Source organism: Zootoca vivipara, chromosome 9 (assembly GCF_963506605.1).
Source record: "Zootoca vivipara chromosome 9, rZooViv1.1, whole genome shotgun sequence".
Taxonomy (NCBI): Eukaryota; Metazoa; Chordata; class Lepidosauria; order Squamata; family Lacertidae; genus Zootoca; species Zootoca vivipara.
Window position 1 is genome coordinate 499,600 of NC_083284.1, and position 22,536 is coordinate 522,135.

The following is a 22,536-nucleotide window of genomic DNA, read 5'->3' on the forward strand; positions in this document are numbered from 1 at the left end:
ATGCTATTTCTTCCCTCGTTCAAGACCCTTGACTTCTGTTGCTGCAGCCTAGAGTCGCATTAGCCTTTTTTGCTGCTGCATCACGAGGTCAAAGGGGGAGACATGGTCAGGCAAGGAGGGGCAACAGTCCCAGCCCCCAGTCCTGGGGGGGGGGGATGGTTACAGCCTCCAGTCCACAGGCAAGAGCCACTGCTCTCCCCCGGCCTCCCCTAAGGCTATGCCATTCGGGGAGGGGGGAGCCCTGCAAAACCTCCCTCTACCCTCAACTCTGCCCCTGCCTCCCAATTCATTCCCTGTGGGCTGGGGGGGGGGTGTTGTCTCAGTCCTGCCCCACAGAGGACCCACAAAGACCTGGTTCCCACTTTTCCTTTATTGGGCAAAGACAAAAGCAGGGGCAGAGTTGTGTCTCGGAGGGGGTGTGTGTGTGTGGCAGCAAATGGCTGTGGGCAGGTGAGATGGGGCTCATCCAAGCAAAAGCAAGCAGGTGGGAGGGAATGGGGGGGGCAGTGCACGCGAGTGTTTGAACTAGTCTTCTCCAGCCCTTCCTGTGGGCAGGGAGGGGTCCTCGCCTTCCTCTCCGGCATCTGCCACAGTGGCCTGGCTGCCACCTGCGGAAAGACAAGCAGTGATTTAATTTGGGGGGGGGGGACTGAGATCACATTTCCTGCCCAGGGGGGTCAGAAAGAGGAAACTCACCTGCTCTGAGGTCCCAGGTTGAATCCTCGGGGAGTTTGGCTTCGACAGATGGCGTCCCCTGGAAGCAGAGACTCGCTGAGTGAAAAGCCCCCAAGCCGCCTCCTCCTCCTCCTCCCCCCCGTCCCACCTGCCCACAGGTGTGTTACCTGCCCTCCGGGCCAGCTCTCCTCTTCCAAGGCTGATGAGCCATTGAACCCAGAGTATGGGGCTGGTGAAGGGCCTGCGAAGGGGAGAGGGGGCTGAAGAGTCTGGTCTCGCTGCCGTCCATCCTTCCCGCCCCCCAACAAAAAGCCATGCACCAATTTGGCACCCCCACCTAGTGCTGGATTGACATATGAGCTAAACAAGCTAGACTTAGGGCCCCACTCTCTTGGGGGCCCCCAAAAAAGAATTAAAGGGAAAACACAACTGGATGTAAGATTAAAAAGCTTTTTACTTTGATAAAATACATATTTTTGTGATGTGCAAATGGCTTGAGATACCTATTAGGTCCATCAATTACTATATAGCATCTATTCAACACAAAAAACAGCGACCATTTGTTGTTGACCAAGGACAGCTGGACATAGAAAGGGCCCTGTTACCTTCAGGAGCTGAAGGCCTCATCCAAGCTATAAATCCGGCCCTGCCCCCCCCCCTGAAAAAAACAAGGATCTCTGGATCTTAATCTGGCTGGCTGGCTGGCTCTCCAACCCAGGCACCCCCAAACTCGGCCCTCCAGATGTTTTGGGACTACATCTCCCATCATCCCTAGCTAACAGGACCGGTGGTCAGGGATCATGGGAACTGTAGTCCCAAAACATCCGGAGGGCCGAAGTTTGGAGCTGCCTGCTCCAACCCGTTTGGGCCAGAGAAGGTTCTCCTAAGAAGCAGCGGAAGAGCTTGCAGGATGCGGCCAGTGGCCCACCTCGTCCAGCATCCTGCAAGCAATGTGGACTCTTTGCATGGCTCCCCTATGGAGGGGGGGGGGGTGAGAATGGTTTCTTACCTGTCACAGGATCCTTCCCCGGTGGGGGAGCCGCAGCTTTGGGGCTCCTGGCCGACTCGCACCCACCCGCCACTTCAGGAGCACCGGCCGTGGAGGGAGCGGGGTCCCTGGCCTCAGCGTGGGGCAGGGCTTCCTCAGGGGGGCTGCCGAGCGGAGGAGAAGCTGCCCCCAGGGCAGAGGACCCTCCTTCGTACGGAAGGGGCGGCTGCTCAGGTTGCTCCGCTGAGCCTGTTTCTGTGGGGAGACCGTGGGGCACGTGGGCTGGAGGTGGGGACTTTGCCCGGGGAGCGCTGCCCGGGGAGGGCGACTCCATGACAGCACTTTGGCCGATGCAGGGCGTCACTTCTGCCCCACACGGGGCGAAAGGGGACTGGGGGCCAGACTCTGCTGGCAGAGGGTGGGGTGGGGGCCCCCTGAGTGCCTCCAGGGGGGCCAAGGCCTCAGCAGGCGGCTGGGTCCTGGCAGGGTCCCCCGAGTCCAGCGGGGCAGATGCCGGGAGTGGGGTGGGACTCCCCCCAGGCGGGGAGGGGGCGACGGGGGTCCTTTTCTCAGGGACAGGGGCCGGAGGTGGGGGGCTTCTGGGCTCAGGCTCCTGGTTCCTGACAGGTGGGGTTTTGGCAAGACGGGGGCTCGGAAGAGGGGCCGCCTGTGGGGAGCGAGGGGAGGGGGAGGGCGAGAAGTCTCCGGACGGGCGCCTGGCAGGGGCAGGATCCGGCCCCCGGAAGATGTAGGCCGATTCCGTCAGGCTGCGCTGGTGGCGGAGGAAAGGGCGTCGCGGCGGTCCTGATCCGAGGGTGCGGAAGGGAAAAAAAGAGACACAAAATTATGGGGTTGCCATGTGTCCTCTTTTTCCAGGACACGTCCTCTTTTTCAGGCGTAAGGATTTTAAAAATTTGCCAAAATGTCTCTGGCTAGACTTTTGGGATGAGATGTAACTGGTGATTGAAGACTTGCTTTCCTCCTCTTCTCAACCCCCCCCCCCCCATCCAGCAATTTATCACAGCCTCTATAGCCTACATATAGTTGGGGTATTTAAAACGAGAGTGGGCATAGCGAGAGCGTCCTCTCTTTCGCTCTTCAAAATATGGCAACCCAAAACTTTCTGAAAAGATTTCCGGCCAGGTGCTGGGCAGATGCAGTGGGGGGGGGAAGTAATTTCTGGCCGTGTTTTCTGGTTTAAATTAAGCAAGAGGGAGAGAGGCCTGTGTGGGATTTCCCAGATGAGGAAGAGCTGCGACTTGCAAAGGCGGCCAGACATTCGGTTAAAAGCAGGAAAGTTGTTTTTTTTAATTATTGGATCATGCTGGGGCAAGGGGATCGGAAGAACCACCAGCACCCAGAAAGGGGACAGGCAGGAGCCCCTGTGGCTCCCCCCCCAAAAACCCCCTACTTTCCTGGTCCCTAGGCCAGAGCCATTGGATTGCAGGGTTGAAAGGGACCCCCAGATGTCATCTAGTCCAGCCCGTGTAATGCAGGAATCCCAGCTAAAGGATTCCAGAGAGGTTAAAAGCAACAAAAAGGGCTTTTATGGGTATGTCCGTAGCAAAAGGAAGAACAAGGAAACAGTGGGGTCACTTAGAGGAGAAGATGGTGAAATGCAAACAGGGGACAGAGAAAAGGGCAGAACTCCTCAATGCCTTCTTTGCCTCAGTCATCTCCCAAAAAGAAAACAATGGATTCAAACTACAGTGGTGCCTCGCTTAACGAATGCCGTGCTTAACGAAATTTCCGCTTAACCAAAGGATTTTTCGAGCGGAGGTTGCCTCGCTAGACGAATGCGTTTTACGAAAAATTCGTCTAGCGAATCGCGGTTTCCCATAGGAATGCATTGAAATTCAATTAATGCGTTCCTCTGGGCAAAAAAAAGGTCAATTTTTTTTTCAGTGCATTCCTATGGGATTCGCTAGACAAATTTTTCGCTATAAGAAAAGACCCGTGGAACGAATTAATTTCGTCTAGCGAGCCACCACTGTACAAGAAAGAAGATTCCACCTCAACATGAGGAAGAACTTCCTGACAGTAAGAGCTGTTCGGCAGTGGAATTTGCTGCCAAGGAGTGTGGTGGAGTCTCCTTCTTTGGAGGTCTTTAAGCGGAGGCTTGACAGGCATATGTCAAGAATGCTTGGATGGTGTTTCCTGCTTGGCAGGGGGTTGGACTGGATGACCCTTGGGGTCTCTTCCAACTCTAGGATTCTATGATTCTATGATCCCTCCCGCCCAGCCACAGAAGGCAGCTTGGCATTTTGCACCCGACTCTTGTCGCCTTTTTGCAGCCTCCGCCCCCCCCTCCGTTCAAGGCTGTCCCTCCCTCCCCTTTGTTAGGAAGCACCCCAATAAATGCTGGTGGAGGTTGGGGGGGGGGTTCCCCGCTCACCTGGCCGGCCTCCCGTGGGAAACGGCGACTCTGGGGCACCCGCTGCGGAGCCTGAGCGTTCCCTCTGGTGGAAGAAGTCTCGGGGGTCGTGGGGGCGCTGCGAGGCCAGCGCAGCCGCCTCCTGCGGGAAGGAGGAGAGGGGGAGAAGACTGGCTGGGGGGGGCGCTTGCAGGGAGGGGGCCAGCGCAGGATCCGGCCTGCAGAGGAGGAGCCCCAGGGCGACAGGAGGAGAGGCCGGTGCCTGGGTGCCCCACAGAAGCCAGCCAGGCCCCCCTGGAAGCCCCTCTTCCGGCTTGCATAAGGACAGAAAGAGAGTTTGCTGGATCAGGCCAGCGGCTCATCTAGCCCGGAATCCAGGTCTCGGAGAGGCCAAATAGGGGACCTGAATGCGAAACCCGCCGGCGGAATCGGCATCAGAGCAAGCCTCTCCTCCTGTGCTTTCCAATTCAGAAGCATTCTGTGTGAAACTTTTATTCAGTGAAAGATCTTAAAATAGATGTTTTTGGGAGTGAGTAATTCAAGTTTGCTATTACTTTTGTGACTGGACAATATTTAGTTTGGTATGTCGACGTCTGATGAAGAGGCTTTTGGAAAACCAGAGTTTTCTTACCTTCCGAAAATGCCAGGTAATGCTTAATAATAATAATAATAATAATAAATATTAATATTAATTAATAAAATAATTACAAGTACTTGGTGATCGTTTCTAACGAATTCTATGCAATTGCATCCACATTTTACTTGCCCAGCACAACTAAAATATATTAATTTAAGCAAAATATCTTTTGAATTCCCACGTCACGTTACAATTTTTGAGCACCCTCATTTTTGGAGAGTGAAAGAATTCCACGCACTCTCCTGTGGGAGGAAGTTCCACAGTTTAGCTACAGTAGGCGCTTTTATCCACCCTGAATCTTCAGCAAAAGGGGGAAATATCCTGCCCACTCACTGTGGCCTTCTCAGCGGAGCAGCTCAGGGGACCCCGTTCTGCAAACGCCTTCTCTCGCTCCTGCTGCTGCTGCTCCTGCTTGGGGGAGACGGGGGGTCAGGGGGCCCCGAGGGTCCAACAGGAAAACCCTCTCCCACCCCCCAATTGGAGATGTCCCCTGTGGGATTCCTGCTAAACCCCACTGGTTGATCTGGGGTCACCTTCCTGCCCCATGGGAAGAGGGCAGGCTTCACCCCCTCTCCACCCTCCCCATGGCAACCAGGCAGCTGCCAAACCATGGCCACGGGTGCAGATTCTGCCACAGTCCTGGAGACGGAGGGACTCACCCATCGGGCTTGCTCCCTCCTGCGTTCCTCTGCCTCCAGCTGGGCTTGTTGTTTCCTGCAGAAAAATGAGGATGGTTTTTGGGGGGGGGGCGATTGCGGCTTGTTGCCATTGCTAGCCTTATAGAATCCTAGAGTTGGAAGAGACCCCAAGGGCCATCCAGTCCAACCCCCTGCCAAGCAGGAAACGCCATCAAACTCTTATTCTCTCTGAATTTCCCCAGTCCTCAGGAAATTCAGATTGGTGGCCACCGCTGCCTCCTGCAGCAGGGAGTTCCACAGTTCAACTGCACTGTGTTCCCCCTCCTTCCCCGCCAATACCAGGGTGGGAGAGCCCCAGTTTCCCTGCAGCCCCCCCCCTCCCAGGCTGAGCGCCCACCTCTGCTCCTGGACGAGCTGCTCCTTCTCTTGCACCCGGCGCTCCCTCTCGGCCGCTTCCCGACGCTCCTCCTCCATGCGCTGCCGCTCCCAGCGCCGCTTCTCCTCCTGCGCCCGGCGGTGCTCCTCTTCCCTCCTCTGCTCCTCTTCCCTCTGGGGGCAGCTGGGTGGTCAGGGCAGGCCAGGCAGGAGGGGCCACCCCAGGGTGCTCTGCCCCTGCCCCTGCTCCCAGGTGTGCCCAGCGGGCAGGAGAGCCCCGCCCCCAGCACCCTTCTCCCTCCTCACCTCCGCCTGCGCCCAGAACGAGTCCCTCTTGGTACGGAGGATCTCCAGCGCTGGGTTGGTCTTCTTGTAGTTGGTGCCCTGGGGAAAAGAACAGACAGAGAGGGAGTGCGGCTCAGTGGTTAGAGCACCGGGCTAGGACCTGAGAGAAGCCCAGGGTTCACATCCCCACTCGGAGGGGATTTGAAGCTCGCTCGGGGGCCAGTCAGCACCTCTCAGCCTAACCCACCTCACAGGGTTGTCGTGCAGATTAAATAGGATCGTAGAGTTGGAAGGGACCCCAAGGGTCATCTAAATTAAAGCCCTAAACGGCCTTCGCCCAGGATACCTGAAGGAGCGTCTCCACTCCCATCGTTCTGCCCGGACACTGAGGTCCAGCACGGAGGGCCTTCTGGCGGTTCCCTCGTTGCGAGAAGCCAAGTTGCAGGGAACCAGGCAGAGGGCCTTCTTGGTAGTGGCACCCGCCCTGTGGAACGCCCTCCCATCAGATGTCAAAGAGATAATTAGCTACCTGACATTTAGAAGACATCTGAAGGCTGTTTCCCTGTTTAGGGAAGTTTTTAATGTGTGACATTTTAATGTGTTTTAATCTCTGTTGGAAGCCGCTCAGAGTGGCTGGGGAAACCCAGCCGGATGGGCGGGGTACAAATAATAAATTATTATTATTATTATTATTATTATTATTATTATTATTATTATTATTATTCCTATTCCAACCCCCTGCAATGCAAGAATTTCAGGTGAAGCATCCGTGACAAAGTGGGATAAATATGTGTTTTTTGGGGGGGAAACTCCCGCACCCACCGCAGAAGCCCCCTCCCCTCGAGGGATTTCCAAAACCAGAAGCGTGGCTGCCTCCAACTTGGCAGGCAGAGCACAGCCTTTATGGCTAGTAGCCTTCGACAGCCCTCTCCTCCAGCAGTAACTGGGTGAGGCGGGGGGGGGGCACTGGGCGCCACACCGCAGGGCCTACAGGGTGCCTGAGCCATGCCGCGTCTCTCCTGGGGGGGAGGTGGCGGGCGGAGTGCCTGCAAGCTCCACGCTGCTTTTTCAAGGGCTTGCTTTTGCCCAGAGCCTCCGCCGCCCTAGAGCTGAGGGAGAGGCTCCACGCCTTGGCTTGCCCAGTCCCCATGCGCAGCTTGCTCCCTTCCTGCCATGCCTTCTCTTCCCCCACCCCAAACACACACTCTTCATCATAGGAAAGAATTACTCCCTCTCCTGCATTGCGAACGCCCCGCCCAGTCTGCTGGATCAGGCCCATGGCCCAGTCCTGTTCTCACAGCAGCCCACGAGAAGCCTCTGGGAAGCCAGCAAGCAGGATTCGAACACAAGGGCAACTCTCCCCTCCCGTGGCTTCCAGCAGCTGAGATTCAACTGTGGAGGCAGAGAGCAGAGCCACCCATAGCCGTCTCCTCCTCCCCCTCCATGAATCTGTCAAATCCCCTCTTAAAAACCCCTCCGTTGGTGCCCATCACTGCCTCCTGTGGCAGGGAGTTCCACAGTTTAACTCTGGAAGCCCTTTCTTCCATCTGTCCCGAACCTTCCAACATTCAGCTGCGTTGGCCGTTTGCCAGTTCTAGAGGGAGGAAAGCTTCCTCCATGCCAGGCAAAGTGTTACCAACTGCCTTCCAGGGGGTTGGACTAGATGACCCTTGGCGTCCCTTCCAACTCTGCAATTCTTTGCCTGAGAGGCTGATCTAAGGGAAGCGTCCGGATGCCAATGGGCCACAAAGTCTATCCCCCGGCCATTGGCACTCCCCTACAAACACACACAGGCCATTTTGAAATCCACCCAGCTGCCGGGCCCAATCCCCTGGGGTGCTGGCTGCCCCTCCCCACCCCCTGGCTCCTCCTTACCACCAGCTCCTGAGGGTCACCGAGTGGCACCTTCTTGGCGGTCCCAGGACCTCCTGGCGGGGCGGTCAGGGACAGCGAGTGCCTCAGCCCCTCCTGGGTCACCTCCTCAGCGCGAGACGCCTTCACCACCAGGCGGGCTTCCTGCAGGGGGAGAGCAGAGGGGAAGCACTGGGCACTCTCACCCGGGGTGGGGGGCACACAGCACCTGCCTCCCCCAAGTGGGGGACCACCAGCCCCCAGCCAGCACATCCAGGCCTCCTCCATTTCCAGGGATTGGGGTCAGGGGAAACTGCTGGAGGAGGAGGAGGAGGCAGCAGGAAGGAGGGGCAGGGAACAGGAAGGTGGCAGTGCCCTTGAGCATGCGCAGAGTGTGTTCCTTGCACCAAACACCATGGAAGATGGAGCAAGCTCGTTTTCTGCTGCTCCGCAGGCCAGGATTCAAAAGGCGAGAAAGGAGATTCCGACTCCATATTAAAAACATTCTGAGGGTAAGAGACAGCGGAACGGATGGTGGATTCTCCTCCATCAGGGGTTTTTCCAAAGAGAGGATGGAGAGCCAGGTCAGGGGTGCCTTAGTTGCGATTGCTGGAGGCTGGACTAGATGCCCCTTGGGGGTCCCTCCGCTCTACAATTCTATATGATTCTCTTTGGAAGCATGAGGTGGCAAGGGGGAGCCTTTGCCCAGCAAGCACATTCTAACTGAGGATCCCTCTCCCCCCCCCACCGCCCCACCTGAACATTTTGGGAGTGCCTAGTAGGTGTGGCGTGAGAGGGGCCACGGGGAGGGCCCCCCCACCTCCCTCTTGCCGCGGAGCCCTGCCAATTCCCCCAGGCCCCTCCTGCCCAGACAGCTGCCAGGGCGAGAGAGGGAGAGTCTGGGATGGCAGCCTGGGAGAAAACGCTTTCCAGCCTCACATTCCTGGAATGTAGAACCTCTTGGGAACCAGATGTTTGCAGCTGGGTCCCTTCCGGCTGCAAGGAGGAAGCCTGGGGGGGGGGGCAAAGCTGGGGGTGGGGGGAGAGAGGAACGCAGGCGGGGGGGGCAGGGAGAGGGAAAAGAGAGCAAGGAGCTGGAGGATCAAAAGGGGGGCAAGCATTTCACCCTTCCCACACTCCTGGGGTGGGCGGGTCAGGATCCTCCATGGGACACAACAAGCGCGAGGAAGCGTCCCAAAGTGACTCAGGCAGGCAGGGAGGCCCAGGGCAGGGTGGGTGCTGGCGGCTCACCTTGAAAAAGGCTCGGATGGCTGGCAGGTGCCCGGCGCAGGCCTGCTTCTGCTGCTCCGAGACCTTCTCGCCAACCTGGTGCCAAACAGACGGGGCAGAAGTTCAGTCCCCTTGCCCCAAAGGCTCCTGGGGCAAAGCAGTTTAAAGGGGGGCGGCCCAAATCTAGGGAGCTGGCCTGCCGCCCGCAGAGCAGCTACGCAGACAGAGCGGTTCCTGGCAAGGCAGGGGGCCGGGAAGGGAATAGGGGTGACGGCGGGGCAGCTCTGCCTCGCCTGGAGGTTTCTCAAGGGAGCCCACCTCTCAGGTTGGCAGGCGTAGGAAGGGGGATTCCTGCATCCCCAGCGGGTTGGGCTGGATGGCCTTTGAGGTCCCTTCATAAAAGCCAGGAGATTTGGGAACACGTAGGGTGGGAGCGGTTTGGGCTCTGCAATGCTTCTGAATGCCACTTGCTTGAAGTTGCAAATGGGGAGAGCTGCTCTTGGGCTTGGATCCTGCTTGCGGGTTTCCCTTGGGGGCACCTGGAACCCGAAGTGCGGAATCTGATCGCAACCGTGAAGGGGTGCATGTGCTCTGCCCATGCCCCTTAGCCCTCTTCCTCTGTGGATGAGCTCAGGCCCTTGGGAGGTTGGCCCTTTTTCCAAATTCACCGCTGGGATTTCCAAATTCCTGGCTCTTGAGTGGCTCCCTTCCAGGAGACACCCCCCCTCCCAGGAGCCTGGCAGGATGTAGCAAGTAGGGGGTTAGGGTTAGGGTCACCCCTGGGAGTCCAGCCAGATCCCAGCAACCCCCCCCAACCCTCCCCACCCCCAGTATCTGAGCCCATGGGGGAGGAGAGCGGCTTTGTGGTTCCCACAACGTAGGCCGAGGCTGTGCAGGGGAAGAGAGGAACGCAGGATGAGCCTGCCGGATCAGGCCCATGGGGGACCAGCTGGTCCAGGATCCTGTTCCCACAGTGGCCAACCAGATGCCCCACCTCCCCTCCTCGCTTTCCAGCCACTGGGATTCAGAAGCGTTGCTGCCTCCGGCTGGAGAGGTAGAGCAGAGCTAGGAGCCTTGGGTGGCTCTCTCCATCCCCGCCTCCTGTGGCAGGGAGTTCCATAGTTCAACTGCATGAAGAAGTCTTGCGTCATCAGCATGCTGTTCACCCCAAGGACGCCAACTATAGGGGGCGGAAGGGGCTTGTCCTCTCCCTGTTTCTGGGCAGGGGGCCGAGCCCTCCCAATTTGGAGGGGGCCACCAACCTACGCCATCCCTGGGTGAGCGCTGGCCTGACGGGCAGGGGCGGGATGGGTCACATGACGTGGGGGGGGCAAGTTGGTGCCCCTGGACACTCAACGTCATTCACCCACCAGCTTAAAAGCCCTTATCTGTGCAGCCTCTCCTTCCCTCTTGGCAACAGGGACCCCCCCCTGCCCTCCTGCAGAAGACCCCCCCCCCCGGCTCACCCAGCTGATGAGGACCACGTGCTGCTCCCCCGTGGCGCCATCGGGGAGGCGGCACAGTCCGTACATGACGCTGCCGCTCTGGAAGCGCTTGGCCAGCTCATCTGGGCCCCCGGCTGGAAAAGAAGGTGGGCAGAGGGAAGGAGCAAGACTCAAAACCACCTTCCCCTTCACTTCTTGGCAAGTCGCCTTTCCACGCTCCATTACGTCATTTCAGAAATGTAAGAAAGCAAATAAAAACATCCCAAGGAAGTATACATACTTTGTGAGCCTGGTTTGATATACACGTAAGAAATGCCGTATTTTTCTGCCTATAAGACTATTGGGGGGGACTCAGATTTAAGAAAACGGGGGGGGGGGGGATATGTATCCGTGTATAAGACGCCCCTTAATTTTTGACGTTATTTTTTAGGGGGGAAACCTAGTCTTACACACGGAAAAATACATATCTGAAGAAGTGTGCATGCACACGAAAGCTCACACCAATGACAAAATTAGTTGGTCTCTAAGGTGCTACTGAAAGGAATTTTTTTATTTTGTTATGGAAAAATACAGTAATCAAACAATCCCCGCATAAATCAAAATAACGTTAAAAATGCAGAAAAGTCAATACTGCAAAAATTAAGCACCCGCAAAATTAAATCTTGATCTCAACAAAAAAAAACCCCACAACCTCAGCAATGCCCCACCCCAAGAGACATGGGCATTCTGAGCAACAGGTCCTGAGGAACTCACTGCCTCTAGAGGGAGAAGAAAGGGCAGGGTTGCTGAGCAGGCCCTAGGGCCTCCCTGCCACAACGGAGGGCCAGAGGTGCTGGCTCCAAGGTGGCCCTGGGAACTTTGCAATGGTTTGTACCCCCTGCCCCCTGCCAGGGCCCTGCAGAGAAGCCCTTGAGAGACGGGGTCCCGGGTCCCTCTCAGGCCACCCCCTACGAGGGAGAAGAGCCACAGGGTGCAGAATTCTCCAGGGGCTTCAAAGCCTTACCTCCAGAGTCCAGGAGCTTCAGCTCGTTGGCTTTTTCGTAGGAAAAGAGGGCCCTGGGGAGGAGACAGAAATAAGGAGGTCCCATTATAGAAGCATGTTGTTGTTTAGTCGTTTAGTCGTGTCCGACTCTTCGTGACCCCATGGACCAGAGCACGCCAGGCACTCCTGTCTTCCACTGCCTCCCGCAGTTTGGTCAAACTCGTGTTCGTAGCTTCGAGAACACTGTCCAACCATCTTGTCCTCTGTCGTCCCCTTCTCCTAGTGCCCTATAGAAGCATAGAATGGCACAATTGGAAGGGAACCCCAAGGGTCATCCAGTCCAACCCCCTGCAATGCAGGAATCTAAAGCATCCATGACAGGTGGCCACCCAACCTCTGCTTAAAAACCCTCCAAGCAAGGAGAGCCCACTGCCATCTTAGGAGCTGAGGGCATAATAATAATAATTTATTATTTATACCCCGCCCACCTGGCTGGGTTTCCCCAGCCACTCTGGGCAGCTTCCAACAGAATATTAAAATACAATAATTTATTAAACATTAAAAGCTTCCCTAAACAGGGCTGCCTTCAGATGTCCTCTAAAAGTCTGGTAGTTGTTTTTCTCTTTGACATCTGACAGGAGGGCGTTCCACAGGGCGGGCGCCACTACCGAGAAGGCCCTCTGCCTGGTTCCCTGTAACTTGGCTTCTCGCAGGGAGGGAACTGCCAGAAGGCCCTCAGCACTGGACCTCAGTGTCCGGGCAGAACGATGGGGGTGGAGACGTCCCTTTGGGTATAGAGGAACAAGGCCGTTTAGGGCTTTCAAGGTCAGCACCAACACTTTGAATTGTGCTCAGAAACGTACTGGGAGCCAATGCAGATCTCTCAGGACCGGTGTTATATGGCCACTCCCAGTCACCAGTCTAGCTGCCACATTCTGGATTAGTTGTAGTTTCTGGGTCACCTTCAAAGGGAGCCCCACGTGGAGCGCATGGCAGTAGTCCAAGCGGGAGATAACTAGAGCATGCACCACTCTGGCGAGACAGTCTGCAGGCAGGTAGGGTCTCAGCCTGCGTACCAGATGGAGCTGATAGACAGCTGCCCTGGACACAGAATTGACCTGTGCCTCCATGGACAGCTGTGAGTCCAGAATGACTCCCAGGCTGCGCACCTGGTCCTTCAGGGGCACAGTTACCCCATTCAGGACCAAGGAGTCCTCCATACCTGCCTGCCTCCTGTCCCCCACAAACAGTACTTCTGTCTTGTCAGGATTGAACCTCAATCTGTTAGCCGCCATCCATCCTCCAACCGCCTCCAGACACACATGACCTTCACTGCCTTCACTGGTTCTGATTTAAAAGAGAGGTAGAGCTGGGTATCATCCGCATACTGATGGACACCCAGCCCAAACCCCCTGATGATCTCTCCCAGCGCTGCATGTAGATGTTAAAAAGCATGGGGGAGAGGACAGAGCCCTGAGGGACCCCACAAGTGAGAGCCCAGGGGTCTGAACACTCATCCCCCACCACCACTTTCTGATCACGGCCCAGGAGGAAGGAGCGGAACCACTGTAGGACAGTGCCCCCAGCTCCCAAGCCCTCTAGACGGTCCAGAAGGATGTTATGGTCGATAGTGGGGAGCCCCACGTGGAGCGCATGGCAGTAGTCCAAGCGCGACTCCTCTCTGCCTCCCCCTTCACCTCCTGGGTGAGGAAGGCCTCCAAGCCACTTGGCAACCCCTGCAGCGCTTTGGTTCCCCAGAACCAGTCTTATCTCACCTTGGCTTGAGCTTCCACCTGCAAACCCCCCCCTCCCCCCGAGAGCCCAGGCTCCAACTGCAACTACAGCCAGGCTCATTCCAAACCCAGAGCCCTTCTGGATGGATGAATGAGAAGAAAGGGAAGAGGAACGACCCCCCTGCAGAGTGGAACCCACAGCCCCAAACCCACACAGCTGGCTGGCCCATCTCAGTGGCCAGGTTGGCAGCCATGCCAGTGACAGGCAGGCAAAAGGGGTTGGCTGAGGTTCAGGGTGGGGTGAGGGGATGCATGGGGAAATGCAGCAAAACAGCAAGGTGTCCAGGAAGGCAGCCCCCCCCCCAATGAAACAGGCAGCAACGGCATGGCATCATTACACAGCGCAGAGTGGAGCTATGGAACTCCCTCCCACTGGAGGCAGGCAGCAAAGGCCACGGACTCAGATTGCAGTTTAGAAGACAACCAAAGGAAACAGTTCATGGCCGCTTGGATGCCATTCGCCCAGAGATGGAAGGAAGAGAAGAATGGCAAATCAAGTGGATGGACGATGCCAAAATGGCAAAATTCACAGGGAAGCTCAGGAACCAAGAAGACAAGAATTTTTTTAAAAAAAAGAATGGGAAATGTTTATAATGCATATACAAAATCATTGTCAACAGGTCAAACGTTAGCAGAATTTTAAACACACTTGTAATGTAACAGAACGTATAGATCATTTAGGAAGATCAAAAATGGGAGAAGTATTGATATGCAGTTGAAAATAAAGTCAATAGGACCCATGGAAGGGATGGGAGGAAGTCAGGCGACTCAGAGTAATCTCAATCATTCAGATTGGGAATTGTTTTTGTTGTATGTTTATATTTTGGAAAATGAAATTTTATTTCAAGGAGGAGGAGGAGGAGGAGAAGGATAAAGGAATGACAAAGGACAAATCTTGCTTGCGGGTTTCCCATGGGGGCCTCTGCTTGGCCCCAGTGAGAAGAGGGTGCTGGATCCGGCAGGCTCTTCTGATGCAACAATGTGCATCCCAAGGCAGCCGCGGATGGAGCCCAGCAAGGGGGGGGGCGGGGGGAGGCAGCGAGCGAAGTCTCAAGGAGCTTTGGGGTATCCAAAGAATCTGGCCGGCCTCCGGCTTGCAAAGGAAATCCTTTTTCAACCAGCACATCATTAATGTACGGAATTCATCTCAGGAGGATGTTGCAACGGTTGCTGGCCAACAGTTTCGCCAAAGGATGCGGCCATGGCGGAGAGGAGAGGCCGCGGCTCTGAGCCAGGATAGCTTTGTGGCCCTCCATGCTCCAAAACGGTCTCTCCCAGAGGCTCCCTTCCCCCTCCCTCTCGGCTCAGACCACCTGGGGGTGGCTGGCACCCACAAAACTCTGTGGCAGTGTGGCACAGTGGTTAGAGTGTCAGGCTAGGGCCTGGGAGAGGCCAGGGTTCAAATCCCTACACAGACTGGGGGGGGGGAACAGTCACTGCCTCTCTCAGCCTCACCTACCTCGCAGGGTCGTTGTGGGGATTAAGTGAGAAGGGGGAGAACCATGCGCGCCACCTTGATTAATTAATTAAATCAATTTAATTAATTAAATCAACCAATTAACTGCCCCCCTGCCCTGACTTCTTATAGGGCTCGGCCTCACAGTTGGAGGGAGCAGCCCCCCTCCCCCTCCCCCTCCCAGATCTGGAACTCAATGAGAGGAAGTCCATCCGCTCCAGAACAATTCGGTCCCCCCAGGAGCACAATGGGGCAGGCAGGGGGGCAGGGGAAGCCCAGCAGGTCTGCCTGGTCTCTGGAAGGAGCCACTTGGGACGCATCCCCCCCTCTGAAGCCCCCCCCCCCAGGCCCAGGCCCTGGTTCTTGGCACACAGTTGCCTCCCAGCCCCCTCTAAGGTGAAAATGGTGGAGCAGAAGCCAGCGTTTGGGGCTGTTAGGCTCAGGGAAAAGGCCAGGAGGGAGAGACGCGAGAGGAGCATGGACAGAGTGCAGAGAGAAAAGCTGGAAACCCCAGGAGGGGAGGGGGCTTGTGTTCGAATCCCGCTTGCGAGTTCCCCATCTGGTTGGCCCCTGTGAGAACAGGATGTTAGACTAGGTGGGCCACTGGCCTGTGTTCCACTCATTGAGACACCCCCCCCTTCGCCCCAGATCCTTCACATCCTTCTGTGGGGCTGTGCCCCACGGCTGGCCACAACCCCCCCTCCCCCCTCAGTTCCTACTGCTACCAATAATTCTGCAACTGGGTGCAGCCTCCCCTTCAGGGCATCAGGGTGAGGTGATGGGGTTGGCAGCCGATGAAAGGCTTTCCGGCTCCTTCCCCTCCTCCTCGAGAAGCCAGCCCCCCCCCCCCGCGGCCCTCCTTCCCTGTCTGCACCGGATCCTGTTACAGCCTGCACACCCAGCCCAGGCATGGAAACCTTTGGGGGAAGGGGAGGGCATGGGAGCAAGAGGCCTCCGCCCCTTGAACAATCCAGCGGGATTGCAATGCTTAAGAGTGTTGCGCTGGGACCTGGGTTCAAATCTGTGTCCGGCCATGAAGCTCACCGAGGGATCTTGGGCCAGCCACCCCCTCCCGGCCTAACCTACCTCACAGGGTTGTTGGGGGGGGGACGGAGAACAGTGCATGCCACCTTCAGCTCTTTGCAATAAATAAATAAGACGTGTGCCACGGATGCGGCAATGGGAGGCTGCTGGCGGGCTTGGCTGGTGCCCCTGTCCTGATGGAGGCAGGATGAAGCCTCAAGGGGAAAGCTAAAAAGGGCTTGGGGCCCCCCACCCAGCCAGAAGCGGGGGCAATGACACGGCTGCCCCCTGGTCTGGCTGGGAAGATGGCGGAACGGCATAAGATCGTAAGGAGAATCTGCTGGATGAGGCCAGTGGCCCAACTAGTCCTGGATCCTGTTCTCATGGGGGCCAACTAGATGCCCCCCCCTGGGAAGCCCCCAAGCAGGATTCAAACACAGCTAGTGAGAGGAGACTGGGCACCGAACGCCTCCAAGGGGCCCTTGTGGTCCTGCACGCCCCCTCCTTAAGTTGGCACCCCAGGCAGGCAACCCACTAGGCCAGACTGCCTGCCTGCTGCCACCTGGGACACAGATCTCTCAGGTAGCGGGGAGGAGGCAGGGCAGGTCGGTTGGTCTTTGCTGGTCACTCGTCTGGCCGGGGCTGGAAAGTGGGCAGAGTTCGCCCAGAGGAAGCCTTGCCCTCCTCAGGAGAGGCACATCCACACACCTGAGGAACACCTGTCGGGGCAGGTAAGGCAAGCCTTCTTTTGTTGCTGAGAACCAGAGACAGCCTGGCTGGATTCCACCACTAAGAACTTCCTGGTGGGGGTTCACTCTCCTTCCCAAAGACTCCAACACCCTTTCGCTGGCAGACCTGGCAGAAAGGAGAGAGCACTCCACGGGCAACATGCGCTCACCTGCGCCGGCAAACACAGCGCCCCTGCCTGGAGGCCTCAGGAAAGCCAAGCGGCTGGAGGGTGAAGCCAGTGCGATCTTGTGCTTAGGGTGTCGGACCAGGCCCTGGGAGAGAGCAGGGTTCGAATCCCCCACTCAGCCGGGAAGCTCACTGCCTGACCTTGGGAGCCTGCCCCTGCCTCTCAGCCTACCTTGCAGGGTTGCTGTTCAGATTAATTTTGGGGGGGGGGGGAAGAACCATGTATGCCACCTGGAGCTCCTGGGAATAAAAGGTAGGGCACAAGTGCAAGACGCATATAAATGTAGGACCCAGGAGCCCCGGAAGACCTTGCACTGCTATCCCCAAAAATCATAGAATCATAGAATCATAGAATCCTAGAGTTGGAAGAGACCACAAGGGCCATCCAGTCCAACCCCCTGCCAAGCAGGAAACACCATCAAAGCATTCCTGACATATGGCTGTCAAGCCTCTGCTTAAAGACCTCCAAAGAAGGAGACTCCACCACACTCCTTGGCAGCAAATTCCACTGCCGAACAGCTCTTACTGTCAGGAAGTTCTTCCTAATGTTTAGGTGGAATTTTCTTTCTTGTAGTTTGAATCCGTTGCTCCGTGTCCGCTTCTCTGGAGCAGCAGAAAAAATGAGGTGGCAAAGGGGGCTGGGAAAGCCATCTTTGCTCCAGCTGCAGAAGAAACCACATCCTCCAGCTCTCCTGCCAGCCTTCCCTCACCCCCCCCCCCCAGACTCCCATCAGTCCCCAGAATTATATAACTGTGCTGCCTGGAGGACATGAGACTGATCTGGCCCAATCCAGCTCCCTCTCCCAGTTCCCTTGGTTTCTGCAGGTTGGAAAATAAGTCCAAAATCCACAGCCGTTTCATAATCCGTGTCCTTCTTGCCCTCCCCCCCCCCCAGCCAGCCAGCCCCACGGCTGCTGCCTCTGCCCCATCTCCTCCAGGGACGTCCTTGGAGGCAGGATGAAGCCACAGCCAGCTGGGAAGGGAAGAGTTAAGCAGCCTGCCAGGTGAGGGCAGGGCAGGTGGCCAGCCGGATTAATCACCTGGTGACAAAGAGCACCTGACATTTACCCAAAACAAGAGGTGCCAGGAGTTCTGGAGGGGCCTAATCCTGAGAGGGGGTGGGGATAGCCCAGCAGGGGTGGGTGGGCGTGCTCCTGGCCCCAGGTGCTAAGGGGTCCAGGGAGCTATAAGCAGCTATAAGGCACCCACCAACATTTGAGGCAAAATGCACACACACCCCCATTCAAGTGGCTGTGTGGGTTGGGAGCAGGATAGCTGGGCAGTCAGGGCAGGTGGGGGGGGGTCCCCAGAGGACCCAGATAAGGCTACTCATGCCCACTAGCCCCCAGGGCTCTGTTGGGCTCGGATCCTGCTTTCTGCTTTCCCAGAGGCATCTGGGTGGGCCCCCTGAGAAGAACAGGATCCTGGCAGAGAGGGGCCCTTAGGCAAGCCTGCATTGCCAAAGCCATCCCCATGCAAGACGGCACCTTTGCTTTCCACAAGGACTGAATCCTGACCCATCCCTTGCAGCCTGGCTGGGCGCTCCCTCTTCCTCGCCCAGGAGCCTTCATTTTCCCCTGGGGGGAGGGGGCGCCAAGGAGACGCCATGACACTCTGACCTTCCTCTGCTTGGGGTTTGTTTGTGGGGAGGGTGTGCCTCTTGGGTTGGTCTTTTAAAAATAAAAAGCAGCCTGGGGGAGCCCAGAGCAGCAGCGTGGCAGCGGGGGGGGGGAATTAACCCTTTCAGGATAGCTTGTATGCTTCTTAGAATAGAACAGACACACCCAGCTACGTTTGGGGGTGGGATTAGTCGTGATTTCAGGTCATTTAGCCAGGCTGCCACTACCCACTGCAGCCTTTGCCAACCTCTGGGAGCCGCTCCACTCCCATCATCCCTGACCCACACTTGTTGGGGTTGGACTAGATGACCCTTGGGGATCCCTCTCAGCTCTGCCATGCTGTGATTCGGGGATGGGAGGTTCCCAAACGCCTGGAGGGCACCTCTTGCTTTCCCTCGCTCTCGGCAAAGGAACGCCCTGAAGCGAGGCTGGAGCAAAGGCTGCCTTTGCTGAGTCCCCGTCGGACGGATCTTTGGGGCGACCCCCAGCTGCCTGTCATCGAGGGGACGGCCTTGCCTCCTTCTCGTTCTGGGAAGGAAGAGTGTAGGGCCCCGATCCCAGAGGGCAGCTTCAGCAGCCCTGTCTTTCTGAAGCTGCTGGGTGGGCGTGCAGATCTCCCGTCGGGGCTCCCGGCTTCTTCCCGTCCCGAAAGGCTACCTGGCAGTGGGTGGCCAGCCAACACGCCTGCGCCTGGGGGTGTCCTTCTTTCTCACCGGGCGACCCGAGGGCGGGCTGGGACCCAGAGGAACCCTCCTCCTCCCCAGTCGCCCCCGGACGTGGGGCCCGCGGGGCTTCTTCCGACGACCCCCCTTTGCCCCCCCCCCACTCACCAGCTGGCGGCCGCTCTCCTGCTCGCCACGTCGCCCTTGGCAGCCAGAAGCGCCAGGCTATGCTTCTCCAGGTTGACGCCGCCGCTGCCCATCTCGGCGCCCCCGACGGCGCCCCACAGACGGCCTGCCGGTCCGGACTCCCCGCGCGGCGGCGGCGGCAGGCAGACAGGCAGGGAAAGACCTCCTTCCCCCGGCCCGAGCCCCGCCCCAGCCCCAGCCCACCGCGGGGAGGGACCGGCCCGGAGCTTCCCTTTGGCCCGCCCCGTCGGGGCGCAGAAGAGAACCAGCCGGGAACCTCTTCCAGCCCAGGCGGATCTCGTCCTCGCTTGCCGCCGCCGCTTTTGCCGCCGGGCCCCTCGAGGGTGGATTAGTGGAGTAGTTTCCCCAGCCTTCCTTTCCAGCTGGGCCTCACTCAGCCCCCTGGACCCGGCCAGCACCCGCGGCGGGAGATGCTGCTGGCGCCTTGGCGTGGATTTGGCCCGCGCCTCGGTTCTGGCTTCCAGTATTTTGGCTCATAATTGCCGCGCTGGAAGGAACCCCAGGGGTCATCCAGTCCGACCCCCTGCAAGGCAGGAATCAAGATGACGCACAATGAGCACAAAGGGTGATTGTGGTCCTGATACACACCCCTTGCGATTCAGCCGCTTGCTGTCCACGTGAAGTGAGGGCGTGGAGGGCGCACGTGAATCTGCTATTCCTGCACTCTGCAGGGCGGGGGGTGGACTAGGTGACCGCTGCGTACCTTCCAGCTCTACGATTCTACGATTTGTGTAAGGAAGAAGCCTCTGGTGGGATAGGTGGGCTTGCAAAGCCCACCCCCCCAGTGACGGATTTACGTGTGAGTTAAACAAGCTATGGCTTAGGGCCCCACTCTCTTGGGGGGCCCCCAAAAAAGTAAAGAAAAAACCTGGATGTACATTTCCAAAATATAAGATAAAAAACAAATAGAATAAAACCTACATACAGCAACAGTGTTTGTGTGTTGTGTAGGCTCCTATGATGTAAGTCATGGGCCCTGCCTGCTAGCCTGCTCCCTCAAATATCCCTGGTTTGCTCCTTTCTATATATAGGGTGCCAACATTCTGCATGGACTGGTTGCATGGCAACATGGGCAAATGGCTTGAGAGACCTATGAGGTCCATCAATGTCCATCTAGTCTAGCATCTATTCAACACAAAAACAGTGACAATTTGTTGTTGTCAAGGGACAGCTGGACATAGAAAGGGCCTCATCAAGCCTAAATCCAGCTCTGCCCACAGCGGTGTGGGAGGGGGGAGAGAGGGGCAGCAAATTCCCTGGGGGCACCTATGAGTCCTGGACCCCCACGCCAAACCTTGAAGGGCTCGTGTGCACCTAAACACAGAGCAGAGGTGGACCCCATCCTCTGGGACTAGCCCCATCTCAGCGTTGGCTTGGAAGCATATCTGAGCTCCATTCCTGGAGGGGGGGGTCTTCCTATTGCTTTTGGGGTCACCTGCTGGCCCAATAGGTTTGCCCCCTACAAGCAAGCAAGGTGCAGCTCCCTAATTAATGCCCATCCACAGCCCCTTATGCAAGAATGGCCTCGGTCCAGTATACCTGAAGGAGCGTCTCCACCCCCATCGTTCAGCCCGGACACTGAGGTCCAGTACCGAGGGCCTTCTGGCGGTTCCCTCGTTGCGAGAAGCCAAGTTGCAGGGAACCAGTCAGAGGGCCTTCTCGGTGGTGGCACCTGCCCTGTGGAATGCCCTCCCATCAGATGTCAAAGAGAAAAACAGCTACCAGATTTTTAGAAGACCTGTGAAGGCAACCCTGTTTAGGAAGGCTTATAATGTTTAATAGATTATTTTATTTCATTTTTCTGTTGGAAGCTGCCCAGAGTGGCTGGGGAAACCCAGCCTGATGGGTGGGGTATAAATAAATTATTATTATTATTATTATTATTATTATTATTATTAGCCCCGTTCCTGGCAGGCACAGCTTGGAGCAACTGAGGGACAGGTGCCAATCGAATCCTTCAATTAACCGCTGCCATAGCAGCATCTGGTGCCAGGTGGGTGAATTGGGATCAGTGGGGCACCTTGTGGGTCTTCGGGACTTTACAGTTTGGAATAAAGGCGAGGCACAGGTGACATGATTTATGGAAATGCTCCTAATTTATGGAATTACTCATGGCAGGCCATAGAAGAAGAGGAAAGAGGGAAGTTTCTCTCCCTCTCTGATAACCCTGGAACTTGGAGACTGAATCCCAGGAGGCTGAATGCTGGAAGATTCAGGACAGATCAAGTGAAGTGCTTATTCACGCAACGCAAACTGTGGAACTCCCTCCCACATGAGCCAGTGATGACCACCAACCTAGATGGCTTTCAAAGAATAACGGTATGAGACAAATTCCTGGAGGAGGAGAGAGTTGTCAAAGGCTACTAGCCAGGAGGGCTCTGCCCTGCCCTCATGAACGGGGGCAGCGCTGCTTCTGAATCAGAGAATCATAGAGTTGGAAGAGACCACAAGGACCATCCAGTCCAACCCCCTGCTGAGCAGGAAACACCATCAAAGCATTCCTGACATATGCCTGTCAAGCCTCCGCTTAAAGACCTCCAAAGAAGGAGACTCCACCACACTCCTTGGTAGCAAATTCCACTGTCGAACAGCTCTTACTGTCAGGAAGTTCTTCCTCATGTTTAGGTGGAATCTTCTTTCTTGTAGCTTGAATCCATTGCTCCGTGTCTGCTTCTCTGGAGCAGCAGAAAATAGCCTTTCTCCCTCCTCTATATGACATCCTTTTATGTATTTGATATTGTGGTCCTGAGCCATTTAAGGCTTCAGAGGTCAAAACTAGCACTTGGAATTGGGCCCGGAAACTAATCGGTAGCCAGTGCAGTCGGACCAGGATCAGTGTAATATGCTCAAACCGCCTTGCTCCATTGAGCAACCTAACCACTGAATTCTGCACTAGCTGAAGTTTCCGAACAGTCTTCAGAGGCAGCCCTACGTAGAACGCATTGCAGTAATCTAACCATAAAGTAACCAGAGCATAGACGGCAGTAGTTAGGCTGACCCTGTCCAGATAGGGGCGTAGCTGATGGAAGGCACCCTGGGCCACTCAGTCCACCTGAGCCTTGAGCAACAGCAAAGGATCCAGGAGGACCCCCCCCCCCAAGCTACGAACCTGCTCCTTCAGAGGAAACATAACCCCACCAAGAGCAGGCGATCTCCCAGCCGTCTGGTCTAAAGTCCTCCTTATCACAGCACAGAGTTAAACCCTGGAACTCCCTCCCACAAGAGGCAGCATTAGCCACCAACACAGATGGTTTTAAAAAGGATTAGAAGCATCTGGCTGGCAGGATGCTGGGCTGGGTGGGCCATTGGCCTCATCCAGCAGCCTCTTCTTCGCTTCTCTTTGGAGACGCTCTTTGCTACAAGTCTTCCTTCTCTGCACGG

The 22,536-nt window shown here is 56.6% G+C and overlaps 1 protein-coding gene across 2 annotated transcripts; it reads right to left on the bottom strand.

Annotated features, from left to right (window-relative positions):
- Positions 1–352: 352 nt before the first annotated feature.
- Positions 353–19,308, bottom strand: LOC118094294 (drebrin-like protein). 2 transcript variants are annotated; one of them, XM_035134539.2, is made up of 14 exons: positions 19,117–19,308; positions 11,502–11,554; positions 10,520–10,632; positions 9,075–9,149; positions 7,848–7,988; positions 5,994–6,071; positions 5,710–5,861; positions 5,334–5,388; positions 5,008–5,085; positions 4,059–4,179; positions 1,685–2,467; positions 843–916; positions 697–754; positions 353–608 (listed from the first exon to the last, which is right to left on the bottom strand). In XM_035134539.2, the coding sequence occupies exons 1-14, from the start codon at positions 19,206–19,208 to the stop codon at positions 526–528; spliced, it is 1,956 nt and encodes a 651-aa protein (XP_034990430.2). In that variant the 5' UTR covers positions 19,209–19,308; the 3' UTR covers positions 353–525. The 2 variants fall into 2 exon arrangements, with proteins under 2 accessions (XP_034990430.2, XP_034990431.2); XM_035134540.2 differs by having other exon boundaries at positions 5,008–5,082; positions 19,117–19,306.
- Positions 19,309–22,536: the final 3,228 nt, after the last annotated feature.